A 13386-nucleotide genomic window follows, 5' to 3' on the forward strand; every position below is an offset into this window, starting at 1 on the left:
TTGCGTTGCCTGAACAAGCTCCTCAGGAAGGACAAGTTCAAGAAGGTAACTCTTTCTCAAGTCCTCCAGGCCGTTCAACTTCAGGATTGGTTGGTGTCTTTCAACCTCAAGGATGCTTACTTTCATGTGCCGATTCATTCAAAGCACAGGAAGTACCTGAGGTTCGCGGTTGGCGCCTCGCATTTTCAGTTTTGGGTCCTGCCGTTCAGAATGACCTCCGCCCTGAGGTTCTTCACAAAGCTGATGGTGGTGGTGGCAGCGTATCTCAGGAAAGTCTACCCCTACCTGGAGATTGGTTGATCGGGGGAACGTTCTCCCAAGCAAGCCCTGGATCATCTGTCTGTCACCTGCCACTCACTTCACAGGCTGGGCTTCTCCCTCAATTTAAAGTCGTCCCATTCGACACCCACCCAGCGGCTCCAATACATCGGAGCAGTGCTCAACACTTCCGTGGGGTTGTGTTCGCCTCCCCAAGTGAGGGCTCATCATATTCTGCAGATGGTGGACAAATTTCAACGTGCCCAGAGTCTCCCGGCGTTCGAGTTCTTGAGGTTGCTCGGCCTCATGGCATCCTGCATTTTCCTTGTGCTAGAGGCCAGGCTACGGATGAGATCTCTGCAGTGGGCTCTCAAGATGCAGTGGTCGCAGTTCTCCGGCAGGATGTCGGATCCCGTTCAAATTTCACCCTCGGCCGCCCAGGATCTTCTGTGGTGGGCCGTCAAAGGCAATCTGATGAAGGGAGCTCCGTTTTGGCAACTGTGACCGGAGGTGACGATCATGACGGACGCATCCCTTGCGGGTTCGGGAGCACATGCCAACCAGTTGAAAGCGAGAGGTTGTTGGTTTCCATCGGATTCTAGATCACTCCTGTTGTGCAGGGAGGCGATGCAGCTCTGGTTCTGGGCCATTCAGCGGGAAATTTCAATCTCTGCTGTGCTCTGTAAGCGCTATATGTGCTCTGTAAGCGCTATATGTGCTCTGTAAATCGCTTTGGATTAAGGCGCTATATAAATAACACATCATTATCATCTAGCTGGAGACGAAAACACGTCGGCGGATGCTCTGATCAGGCAGAGCATGGTCTCTCACGAGTGGGAGCTGGTTCAGGAAGTTCTTTTGGAACTTCAAGTGGATCACCAGTGTCAACCGGAAGTGCAAAAGATTCTGCTCACAGGAATTTCCTCCAAAAGGAGCCTTGGGGGAGCGTTCGTAGTGGAGTGGTCCTTCCCACTGCTGTACGCATTTCCTCCAGTCTCCGTCATTCTTCAGGTGTTGCAGAGGTTACGGAGGTTCGGTTCCTGGATGATGCTTATTGCTCTGGCATGGGCCAGGAGAGCGTGGTACTCGGACCTTCTAGACATGTCCATCTGCCCTCCACGCCATCTTCCCTACCGAGACGATCTGCTCTCACGGGAGGAGGGTCAGGTTCTCCATCCAGAGCTCAAGTCTCTCAGCCTTCATGCTTGGTATCTGAAAGGTTGAGGTATAAGGTTTGGGACCTCCCTGAAGACGTGATGGAGGTGTTGCTTTCGGCCAGAAGGCCTGCAACGAAATCTCTGTACCGTTGCCGTTGGAGAAAGTTCTGCGACTGGTGCAGGGTACAGAATGTGGATCCTTTCCAATGTTCCATTCCTTTGGTTTTGTCTTTTGTGCTTTCTTTAGCCCACAAGGGCCTGCAAGTAGGTACCATTAAGGGTTACCTGGCGGCGCTTTCCATATTTAAGCGCTCGTCTGAGGAATGTTCTTATTTTAAGATCCCTTTGATCTCTCAGTTTCTAAAAGGGCTAACTAATGTGTTTCCACCGTCGCCTTTCCAGGTGCCGGGATGGGAATTCAATTTGGTTTTAAAGTTCCTAATGGGAGCTCCGTTTGAGCCCTTGCATTCTTGTCCGTTGCGACTGTTGTCCTTTAAAACTGTATTTTTAGTTGCAGACACTTTCCGCCAAACCACCCTTCACTGTGTTTCATAAGGACAGGATTGTCCTTGGGGTGCGGCCTTCTTTTCTTCCGAAGCTTGTGTCGGAATTCCATTTGAGCCAGAAGGTAATTCTTCTGGCGTTTTATCCTCCTCCACATCCTGACAAGGAAGAGGAGAGGCTCCATAGGTTGGATCCTAGGAGAGCTTTGAGTTTCTTTCTCTCACGGGTGTCCCGGATCAGAGTGGATGATCAGCTCTTTGTTGGTTATGCTGGAAGGCATTTAGGTCAGGCTGTTTCCAAGCAGACCTTGTCCAGATGGAGCATTTTGACGATCTCTGAGTGTTAACGTTTGGCGGGAAAGGACCCTCCAGTTGGTTTACGGGCTCATTCTACTAGGGGTGTGGCTGCCTCCACTGCCCTACAGAGGGGTGTTCCGATTCGCAATATTTGCGAAGCAGCCACATGGGCCTCTGTCCATACTTTTGTGAGACACTATTTCTTGGACTCCATCCATGGGCAGGATTTGGCCTTTGGTAAGGCAGTCCTGTATTCAGCAATTTCATTGGGCATTCTATAATTCTAAATTTGTAAATTCTTTCCCACCGCCATACGTTGGTACTGCTTTGGGAGTCTGTCATAGATGTGGAATACGTCAGAGGACACAATCCCCTCGAGGAACTAGTTATTTACCCTATCTGGTAACGTTCTTTCGTTGGGATGTTCCTCTGACGTATTCCACATCGAACCCTCCCAGCCTGCCTCTCTACAGGATTTCTCATGCAATTGCAGCTTATGTTTCCGCAAGGCTTTCTGCAGTCATACTGGCAGGAGATTGGTGCCACACGTTCTGGGAAAAAACTACAACTGAGGCTACGGGCGCCGTGCGTCCTATATATAACATCCGGTGACGTCGACCCGTGACGGAGGCCCTCGAGGAACAACGTATCGACATCATCGACACAGGACGCCTACGCCGAAAGATTTTCTGAAGCAGCACAGCTGTGGTCATTACCTGTCATAGATGTGGAATTCGTCGAAGGAACATCCCATCGAAAGAACGTTACCAGATAGGGTAAGTAACTAGTTCTTGGGGCAGTTGGACGTTATCTTGACGGTAAATCTGCCGGGTTACCGCCCAACACAATTAACTTTACCACTACTCAATGGGGCATTTTCGGTGCAAGTAACGCAGCGGTAATTGTGTCACAGTAATTGCACCGAAAATGGGTGGAAAGTCAGCGCATTAACCTCCAGTTGAGTGCTGGAGGTGACTCCTCTGAGTTTTCCCCAAACTCGGGATTGGGCGGAGCCGTAATGCGGCAGTAATAGCGTTACCACTGCATTTTTACTGCACCGCCCAACCCTTGATGCTGTACCGCCCAACCCCCGATGAGGCCCATAGTGTTTGATTCCACTAAGGAGTTACTTGTACACTTGATATTACATCACTCAACACAAGTATTCCACAAAGAGAGGCAATTGAAGTAGCTCAAGAGTTCCTTACAAGTAGCACAATTATTCAATATAGTGTCTCAGACTTTATTATTGAGCTCCTTGCTTTGAATATGGAGGAAAAGTATTTTGAATTCAAGGGCAAGCACTATTTGCAAGTGAGTGGAACGGCAATGGGCAAGTCGTTTGACCCTAGCCTAGCTACTCTACATGGCGAAATTCGCAGAAACTCATCTTTTTTTCTAATAACGATGTATTCCGCAGCCGAATTAAAGAATGGCCCGATACATTGGTGATATCATTAGGATGCGGAATCTAGTTTATGAGCCAATCTGTACAGAGGAATACACAGAAGCAGAATGAAGAGAAACCCCATTTTAATTCAAAGAAAAAAACACAAATTTAATATTGGGCAGCAATCACTAATGGGGTGATAATTACACTGTACAATGATGAATACACTTAGTTTGACCTTCTAATATAACATATCCAGAGCACAAATGAATGGGAGCAATTTTACTGTTGGGGTAGATAGCACCTGAGTTAAGATTTCCTCCTGCAATACTCCCTCAAACCCCAATGAATCGAATTTTGAGTGGATAGAAAGGAGCAGCAAGGAGTCAGGTACACTAGGCAGCAAACAATTAAAATCCGACCTTTCCCCACAAAGTAAGAGGCAAAATCGGATTAGAAGACTTTTGCAATTGCATAAATAACACTCGGAATTGGTAAATGATTAATTTAAATGTGCCATTGAATGAAGGAGGGAAATATGAGTTCTAACAGTATCAGGTATGCAAGAATACTAGCAACTACAAGGCAAGGTACCAACAAAGGGCATACAGTTCAAAAATCAATTTTGAAGTGACAACACAGTGCAGCCAAAATCACACACATATAAATTGCACTTTCAGGAAGGGGTGATTTGCGCAGGTCGGGCAATAATTAGGTAGGGGAAAATGCCATAGTTTGGGGAAAAAGCGGGAAAATGAACAAAAAAAGGTATATGGTGGACATGGTTGGCTTGGTACGGCAATGGCTTCTATGAATTTTGAGAAAAACAATGCTCCGCTACATTCCCCCAACTCTTGCAGTTAGAAAAGCAAGAGTACCGTTTTCATCCGGACACCTGTGGGAACGCAGGACGGTAGGCCATGTGTTTTTGGCGGCATGTTTCAGTGGGTGAGCCGAGTGAAATGTGCGGGAATTGTTTTTTTTTTTACCACATTTCAGACTTTGTTGGGGTTTTGGGGTAATACATTCTGGGCAGATTTGGACAAGTCAGACCTCTGCGGTTTCCCGCGGATGTCCTCTTTTCGGAACTGCATGGGGTTCCCTGTTTTCCTTGGTGGCTTGGACACCCTAGGCCCATATCTGTAGTTTGTCTCCCCAGACCCTTTGGGGGTTACAAGTGGTGTAGCCTTTTTCCTTTTGCGCCCAGGTAAGTGCACCCACACATGTGAGGTACTGTTTTCATGGGGACACCTCTGGGAACGCAGGACGGTAGGCCATGTGTTGATGGCGGCGTATTTCGGTGGGTGAGCAGAGTTAAATGTCTGAAAATTGTGTTTTTAACCCCCAAATTTGAACTTTTCCGGGGGTTCTTGGTAATAGATTCTGGGTCGATTTGCGCAAGTCAGACCTCTGTGGATTCCCACGGGTATCATCTTTTTGTAAATGCATGGGGTTCACTGTTTTCCTTGCTGGCTTCAACACCTAGGCCCAAATCTGTAGGTTGCACACATGAACAAAATGTGCCCATCTGCGCCAAGGGAAGTTTGGTAAAAAAAGAAAAAATTGAAAATGGTACACTACACTTTAGGGCGGGCTGAGGGGCACCCTAAACCTCTGGGGAATTTTCCAATGTAATGGGGGGTTGCCCTCTCCCCCCCCCACACCAAACGAAAGGGGGGGCCATCTGAATCAGCCCTCCCTGGGGACGGATAAGAGGGGGGCATCTCATGCAGCCCTCCCTGGGGTCAGATGCCCCTTCCTAGGAGCAGATATCTGCCCCCAGGGAGGGCTACAAGGGGTACCCCCATTTCCTTTTGGGGTGAGTGGGAGAAGTCCCCCCCCTCCTCTTCTGTAAAATGAATCCCTGGTGGCTAGTGGCCCCCTCACCCAAATCTCCCTTTTTGTTTTCTCATTGTGCTCTACCCCCAGGGGGGCCCGAACATGCAGGCTCCACCCTTATTCCTGGTGCCTCCCCCCCTACAATTGGATGGGGGGCACCTCATGTACTCCTGCCTGGGGGCAGTAATCTGCCCAACAGGGAGGGGTGCAAGGGGTGGCCCCCCTTTCCGCTTGGTGTGGGAGGGGGAGGGCCACCAACCTTTCATGTGGCCCCCCATCCCCGTTCCACTTTAAAAAAAATGTTTTATTCAATTTCCCCCCCTCCCTGGGGGCAGATGATCAGCCATCTGCCCCCAGGGTTATCCATTTTGAGGGCCGGTGGGAGAGGGCTGCTTACTGTAATCAGCCGCCACCTCCCCCCGCTTCTCAGACAGATCCCTGATGTCTAGTGGGCATTGCTGGGCGCGGATCGAGCGCTCTGCACCAGATCCGCGTCCAACAATGCTTTCACAAAAGGTGTCGTTGGAAAGGGGAGAATCTCCCCTTTCCAGTGACACCTCCCTCGATCTCCGGTTTGAAATACAGCTGGAGATTGATGGGGAGAAAGGTGGAGACTCATCTTTCATTTTCACTGCGGCAGCCCGAAATGGCTCCCGCAGTGAAAATTACTTTCACTTCACACCGGCGTGCATTATGCATGCCTACGTGAAATTAAAGGTTATCCAGCCCCCTGGCAGCGAGGGGGGACCTTAATGAGGAACAGGAGAATCCTATGGCCCAAACAGATGACAGGAAGTATGGTGATTGTGCCTATCTTCAAACCAAGTTGACGGGCAGTGCCCATGGCTGTGTGTCTTGCTTTCTGAAAGGTCTTTGGATAGGATTTTCAATTACCAAGTCATTACATGTACTGAGGAATTCTTTATATGATCAGATGGAGTTATCTTCTAGCCATAAATTGAAATCTCCTGTAATGAAGAGTTGTGTAGAGGAAACTAAGATATGCTCCAGGCAACTGAGAATGGATCAAAAATGCTTTTTAGAAGATCCGCAAGTAATCTGCCCAATGATACCAACTTTCGGTCACTACAAAAATAGGTTGAGCTGTAACTGATAGAGATTATAATTGTTCTTTTATAACACGCATAATATTGGAGACCAGTTTCTAAGCACGCAACCCGGATTCAAACCTGTGTTGCTATGTCTTGTCTTGCTTCCAAAACAAACATGTTGCCCCTGAGCTATCTTCCTAGCCATAAATACTTTTGAAATACAGATTGAAATACTTGCCAATGGCAAACCCAATCATTGCACCGTCAAGCTTTCCTAAAGACTCCTTCTAATGCTGTTGTTTGTTTTTACTAGCCTGTCTCTAATTATTCATTATTTCATGTTAATTTTCATTGTCTGAATTCCATAATCATGCATTGTACATTTCATTAACAGACTAATTACACGTTTTTGTGTTCACAGTAACGTCTTGGAGGTGAAACCGGGAAAGCGGAAATCAAGTGGCCGGAGAACCCAAGAAGTTGGGAAAATTGTTACAAGAAGCAAACGGAGCAGGAAATAGCATATTCACTTGTGCCTGCTGAAACTACACTGACTGCATCAATCCAGTTATATTCAGCTACCAAAGTGTTATTTGAAAAACTAGACGCATGGCAAAAGTTTCACAGATTAACATAAGCATTTAATTAGAAAATACTTTTAAAAATGTTAAAGTATGATTTTGTTTGTTTGTTCGCGGAAATGTTATCTTGTGTATCAATGAATCAAACTCCTCCCTTCTGTGCCTGCTTCTTTTGATGCAGATTTTGAAATGCACCAAAACTGCTTGTTTTTCTGTGTTGACCCTTCACAGCCAGAGAAACATTTGAAATCATGTATTTTCTATAATAATTAAGGTTGAACAGCTTATGCGTGGAGATAGGAAGCTTTAACTACCTTTGTTTGGGTTTCACCCTTGCAGAAGTAATAGAAAGTATGTAATCTATGCGTTCTCCACTTTTATTTGACTCAGTTTGCCATTTCATGGTTACATTAATCTTATTGGTGTTGCCACACATACATCAATAGAGAGGCTATTGGAGCATCTTAATTTAGCAACTGCTTTGGAGACCTAGGTTCTACCTGCCCATAGCACACAAGCACCTCCCCTTTCAATTCTGATCAATAGTGGCAGATGCTGATGGATGCTCCAATCTTCCTGTCAGCAATTGAATAGGTACAGTTTTGTAGACACATTGCACCCTTGTTTCAGGTAAATGTGCAAGGATCAATAGTCCTCCATCAGCACTTTTTCTCATTGGGTTTGAAATACTTGAAATGCCCACACTTCAAATTAGAAAGTCTTCCCAGTCCACTTGAGCAATTTTCAAGCATTGCCATCTTTGTTGATATGACCTATCTCTTATGCAGAAAATGGGAAATGCGGTGTACTTTTGGAATTTACAACAGACTGTAACATGATGTAATTTATACCAGAGTAATTTTAAAAGGTATTGTGTCCTTGGAGAACTGGGAGATCATGGCATATTAAAAGGAATGACTGAGGTTACAGAGGGGAATAGTTGTACTGCTTTTAATAACTTCTAAAATAATGCCCTGCCATTCAATTAAGGCACACCACCATGGATTTTCAGGTCAATTATTTATTTTTATAAATGATTTTAGGTGATGTATCACTCTATTGCTGCTTCTATCCAGTGCATTTAATGGTGCCTTATCGTTCTGTTTCAGCGTTGTCAATAAATAATGCGTGCACGCCTTCCCTGGTTGTCTTTAAATACACGAATTGGTTTAAAAGCAATACCACAACAAAACAAGAATATCATGCTTTGTAGTTTGAACTGAGACAGAGAGAGAGAGATAAAAAAATAATTAAATAGATTATAGATTTTTTACAATCAACCTATCACAGTAATGTTTTAATGTTCCCAAAGGCATAGTATGCTTGTTCCACATCAAAAGTAAAAGACATAGCGAATACACACATGTGAAATATTATGATCTAGAAAACAAAAGATCAAAGTAGAAATATGAAATTCTAGCAAATCTGTTCAGCCAGGTACGTTTCCTTTCCACTCCATTTCTCCCCAAATGATATCCGTTTTCCCAAATAAACATGGGAACAACATCAGCAGCTACAAAAGAGTAAAATGTGGTCCAACAAATGTACATTTAAACATGAAGGACCAAGTTCCAGGCAATCGAGGCAAGATTATTTCTAACTTTAAAATGTAGGCTTGCTTAAAACTATTAAGGTGTTTGTTTCCTGTAGGTATAATTTACTTGCGTAAAGAAACAGAAACATTAGTATATTTCAACTAGGAGTATAGACTCCAGCCAGGCCAATCGGAGTAAAAAAGATTTAGACAGAAAAAATATGGAGAAATATAACTTCGCAAGATAGGGCCACACTCTAAAACCGCCTGCGCAGAACACTAAGGTCATAAGAGCATTCATTACCAAACAGTTCTGGTAAGCCTACAAAATATTCCCTTTCAAAGAGATAATGAGAGCGCCAGTGTTGAAGTCACATGAGATCTTGATGGACACAGTTCCATAGCCTTTGTACTATTTGCAAATACAGCTAGATTCCCACAGTGTTCTAGAATACAAGAGCTCTTTAACACCCTAATGTATTTTGGAACAGCACAAATCGTTCTAGAACACTACACGCTCTGCAGCCAAGGCACAGTGCCTGTAGCATAGCATTCATCCCTCTACACTGGTCATTGTAGCTAGGGTCACTAGACCCTGGTGTATGACCAAAGGGAGTTCTTGCTGTCTGGCTGAGAGGCATGCTGTTTCGGCACAGCACTCATCACATAGCCTTCCCCCTTTGCCTGCTGGCACTGTAGCTTGGGCATGAAGGCCAAGCTCGGGTCACAGACCACGCAGGCTGCGACTGCCAGCCGTACCATGTTCACAGTGCACGAAAGTTGACTGTGCCGGGGGCATATCCATATCTGGAGGCATTGCCTGTATGGCATAACCTAAGGCCATTTCTTGTAGCCACTGCAAATACAGGCTCTTTGACCAGAGTTAATGGTAAATGTATGTCTTTCTAAAATCTGAATAATGTACGGAAAAAGAATATTGGTTCTCCACTAGGAGCAGACAGAAACTAACGTTTTTTAAAACGTTAGCATTCTGTGAAGAGTCAGGAATGAAACTGGGACACAGGTGATTCATGATTTTGGCCATAAACCTTTAATAAATGAAAATGGGTGTGGAAAATTCCTCTCTGTCCCTGCTCTAGAGATATTTACCCAACCTAAAACAAAAGAAATGGGTTGTTCCTTTGTCAAGATTTCCAAAGTAAACAGTCCCAAAGCACTATTCTGACCCTCAAAGTCTAAAAATCAACAATAAAGTGAAAGGGGAAATGTCTTTGGCCTTGGAAGGTGTTCAGATGTTCAAAAAGGAAAATGCTTAACTCCAGCTCACAATTTCCAAGAGGATAAAGTTCACAATTCCAGAGAGTGGTCCCCCTCCCCTGGATTTCTCTTCACTCAGCTTTATACTGGTTTCTTTAAGTTCCTTTAGATCAAATATATTTAATACACAAAATAGCTTTGCTGACAGTCTGATTCTTGATAGACTACCAGGCGTGCTCTCGACAGACTCCTCTTACTCCTTGATATCTCTCAATCACACTCTTTAGTTACTTCTTGATGTATCCTTCTCAGGACGCAGAGTAATTATATATGGTCCAATTGGGGTTTACCTGGTATACTCTCCTGCCGTATATATTTCATATGCAAACACTTCTTTTCATCATATACAAACGCTTATTACTTGCAATTCCTGGTATACTCTAGTGCCAGGGCTATTCTCATGTGCATACTTCTGCACCTTGGGCTGCCTTGTACACACTCCTGCCAGGGCTTTTCTCATATGCAAAAAATGTCTTCTCATACACAAAACACTCACTTGGGACTTCAAATGCCTGGAATACTTTCCTGCCAGGGCTTTTTTTATGTGCAAAACACTTCTTCTCATAAACTAAACACTTGTGACTTCAAATACCATGTTTACTCTCCTGCCAGTGCTTTTTCCTCTGTGCATTGGGCAAACTTGCAAACGTGACAAGTTCTTAAATTTATTCTGCTGTTTCTTAAAGTAATATTGCACTTTTCATTTTTTCTCATGTGCTTCATTTACTTCTGTACACTTTTGGTCTCATTACCAAAATCCCCCAGTGCTCCCTCTTCCCTTAGGTGGACTCATCAGTATGCTGTAGAGGGATTGGCTTCTCCCGCAGTGAACCAGCATCGGCTTGTTGGTGTCCCGCTTCTTTCCTTCAGGCTCGCTATCTCTGCTTCGTGGTTCCTGTCCTTCCCGCTGCTCTCTTGTCTATTCTGTGCCCCCCTGTGCTCCAACAATGCAGAGGCTGCTCTTTGGTACAACCTCCTGCTAGGAGGCTGTCCTCCCTCTTTTGGCATTCCCGCGGTGAACCAATCATTGTAGTCTGTCTCTCTTGGTTTGTCCCATGAGCTGGTTGGCTCCACGAACCTCGCATTCGCCCAACAGTCCCTCGGTCCGCACAAGAGGACTCAACCTCTCCAGCTAGTTGTCAGCTGGCTTTCCACTTTAAATGTCCCACTGGTCAATATGCGCAAGCAACAACTAGATTGCGGCTTATGTTTTGGGACTTCACTGATCTTCATAACTCGGTTCATCTTCCAGAAACATGGACTACCATTCCCATAACACAACTGCAATATATCTGGAAAACATGGCATCCCTATACAGAAGCTCTCTTGTACACTGGTTTCACAGTGATTGGAAGGAGGCCGACACATTTCAATGGACTGCAACACTCAAAACACCATGACAATTACTCTGATTTTGTTTCTATACCAAAACTCCTGAAGTTTGTCAGCACTGGTTTCGCTCACCCAATGTCAATGTCAGGGATTTCCATTAACCGTACCTGTGACTGCTTGTGTGAAGCCCAATCGTACAGCTTCACCCAGGCTTTCCGTCCTGCTAGCACTGCTTATAAACTCGCACGCCCTTAAGATTCCTGTTTGTGCATCGAACTCTGAACCCAGCTGAAACCCATTTGTAATCTCTCTGCGTTGCTGACCATTATGACTTGTGCCTTGCCTCTGACTGATCCTTCCTCATGTGTTGCCTTGCTCCAATTACCACAACCCTTTCCATGCTGGCTCAGTCCTCCTCTCTCTACCTATTGCCAGTGTATTTTCTCCTTTCGTTTGTACTTGATTATTACCCATTTCTTGTGCTGATTCTTGCAGCTCCTGACCCATGCTTATTGTGCTATCTCCATGCAGCTTCCAGACTCTGTTACTTGCACTGTTTCTCTTCATTCTGCCTCTGTGTATTCCCCTGTACAGATTGGCTCATAAACATTAGGATGCAATATCTCCCCTTTCCTTTGTCTTATCCTACCTGTAGTTCATGATGTATTTCATGTAACAGTTTGTCTCCAGCATGGGGTCTAACATGGATTCACATGCTCATGAATATTCCCTTTCATCCAGGTGGGAATCCTTGGTAAAAGAAAAAACTGTTTCACTTTCACTTTAAAACTGTATTTCTCCTCTAAACCAATCACTGTCCTCTGGGTCATACTGCCCCCATCCAATGACAGTCCTCTCCCTAAGCTCCACCCCTGGTGGCCATCTTCAGATTTTTACAGCACGCTTGGTTGGTCCAGGAAAGAGGTGGCGGCTGCCCAGTGGGGGTCCTTGCCCCAAGGCGAGATACAGCTGCGAAAGCAGCGGTGAAGGAACCGGCACCAAGTAGAGACCAGGCGGCCGCGCTGGCCCAACAGCCTCCTCAGAGGGAGAGGGAAGCTGACCCACCTGTGGAGCCTCCCAGGTATCCGGACCGGCAGGCCACTAAGGATAGACGGGAGCAGATCTACTACAGTACCAATGAGGACGACGATCCTCACAAGGGAAGCTGCTTAGACTACTGAGGGGGGAGCACCTGAAGAAGGACCTCAGACTATGGACGGGGAGAACCTGAGGAAGGACCTCGGTCCCCGGTGCGGAAGAGGAGACGCATTAGCCTGGATCCGGCTCCGTTGGCTCCATTTACCCCTAGACCTAGAGACATGTCTCTAGACATTTTATCCACCCTGCCCACTCTATTCACTGAAAACCAACTGAGGATGCTGCCGTCAGGGCTGGCACCTGCGGAGCCGCCGAAGGTAAACTCTCCTGGGTCAAAGAGAAAGTCCAAAGGGGGCGCAGATCCTCGGCATCATCCAACCCCATCACCACCTAATCAGGACAAGACTCCTACCGGACATACACACGGGCAGGGACACAGCTAAGACGGCTACTAGTACCGACGAGGACGACTATTTCATTGCAGCGGATGAGATTTTGCACGCGGGCGAGACCCATAGGGCCTCCCCTTCGGATGAATTCGGATCTGTTCATTCGGTCATCTCGAGCCCCTCAGAGCTGTTTCAGTTAGCCCCTGAGGAGACGAAGAAGGAAGGCTTTCTGTACCAATGACGCAAGTCGAGGAGGAAGACCATCATGTCCGTCTCCTTCCTGGACGACATCTGGGAAGAGGGCCTAGCCCTTATGAAGAACCCACATACATCCCAGACAAAATGGGACGGATTGGATAAGTACAGGGTACCCGACTCAGCACCAAGGTGCCTAAGATCTCAGCCCGTGCCGGATTCGGTGGTCCCAGCCGCAGCTAGGAAACACTTGGCAAACCTATCATCCGCAGCCATGGTACCACCGGACCAGGAGGGGAAGAAGCTGGATGAGTTGAGCAAGAGGATAATTTACACAGCAGCCTCTACCATCAAGGCAGTGGACGCACTAGCAATTGTGTCCCGTTATGACCGGGAACTCTGGTACAAGCTGGGCCCTATCCTGGACTTTCTACAAGGATAAGAAGGTCGAGGCACTGGAACTTTTTCAGGAACAAGAGGTGG

General features: G+C 46.1%; 1 protein-coding gene across 3 annotated transcripts in view; it reads left to right on the forward strand.

Annotated features, from left to right (window-relative positions):
- RAD18 (RAD18 E3 ubiquitin protein ligase) overlaps nt 1-8217 on the forward strand; it is a 1168890-nt gene extending 1160673 nt beyond the window's left edge. For all 3 annotated transcript variants that reach the window (XM_069643474.1, XM_069643473.1, XM_069643475.1), the window contains one exon: nt 6918-8217. In XM_069643474.1, coding sequence (XP_069499575.1) covers nt 6918-7017 — 100 coding nt within the window. In that variant the 3' untranslated portion in view covers nt 7018-8217. The remainder of the gene's footprint in view (nt 1-6917) is intronic.
- Nucleotides 8218-13386: the final 5169 nt, after the last annotated feature.

This window comes from Ambystoma mexicanum, chromosome 2p, assembly GCF_040938575.1.
Source record: "Ambystoma mexicanum isolate Mex_15411 chromosome 2p, UKY_AmexF1_1, whole genome shotgun sequence".
Taxonomy (NCBI): domain Eukaryota; kingdom Metazoa; phylum Chordata; class Amphibia; order Caudata; family Ambystomatidae; genus Ambystoma; species Ambystoma mexicanum.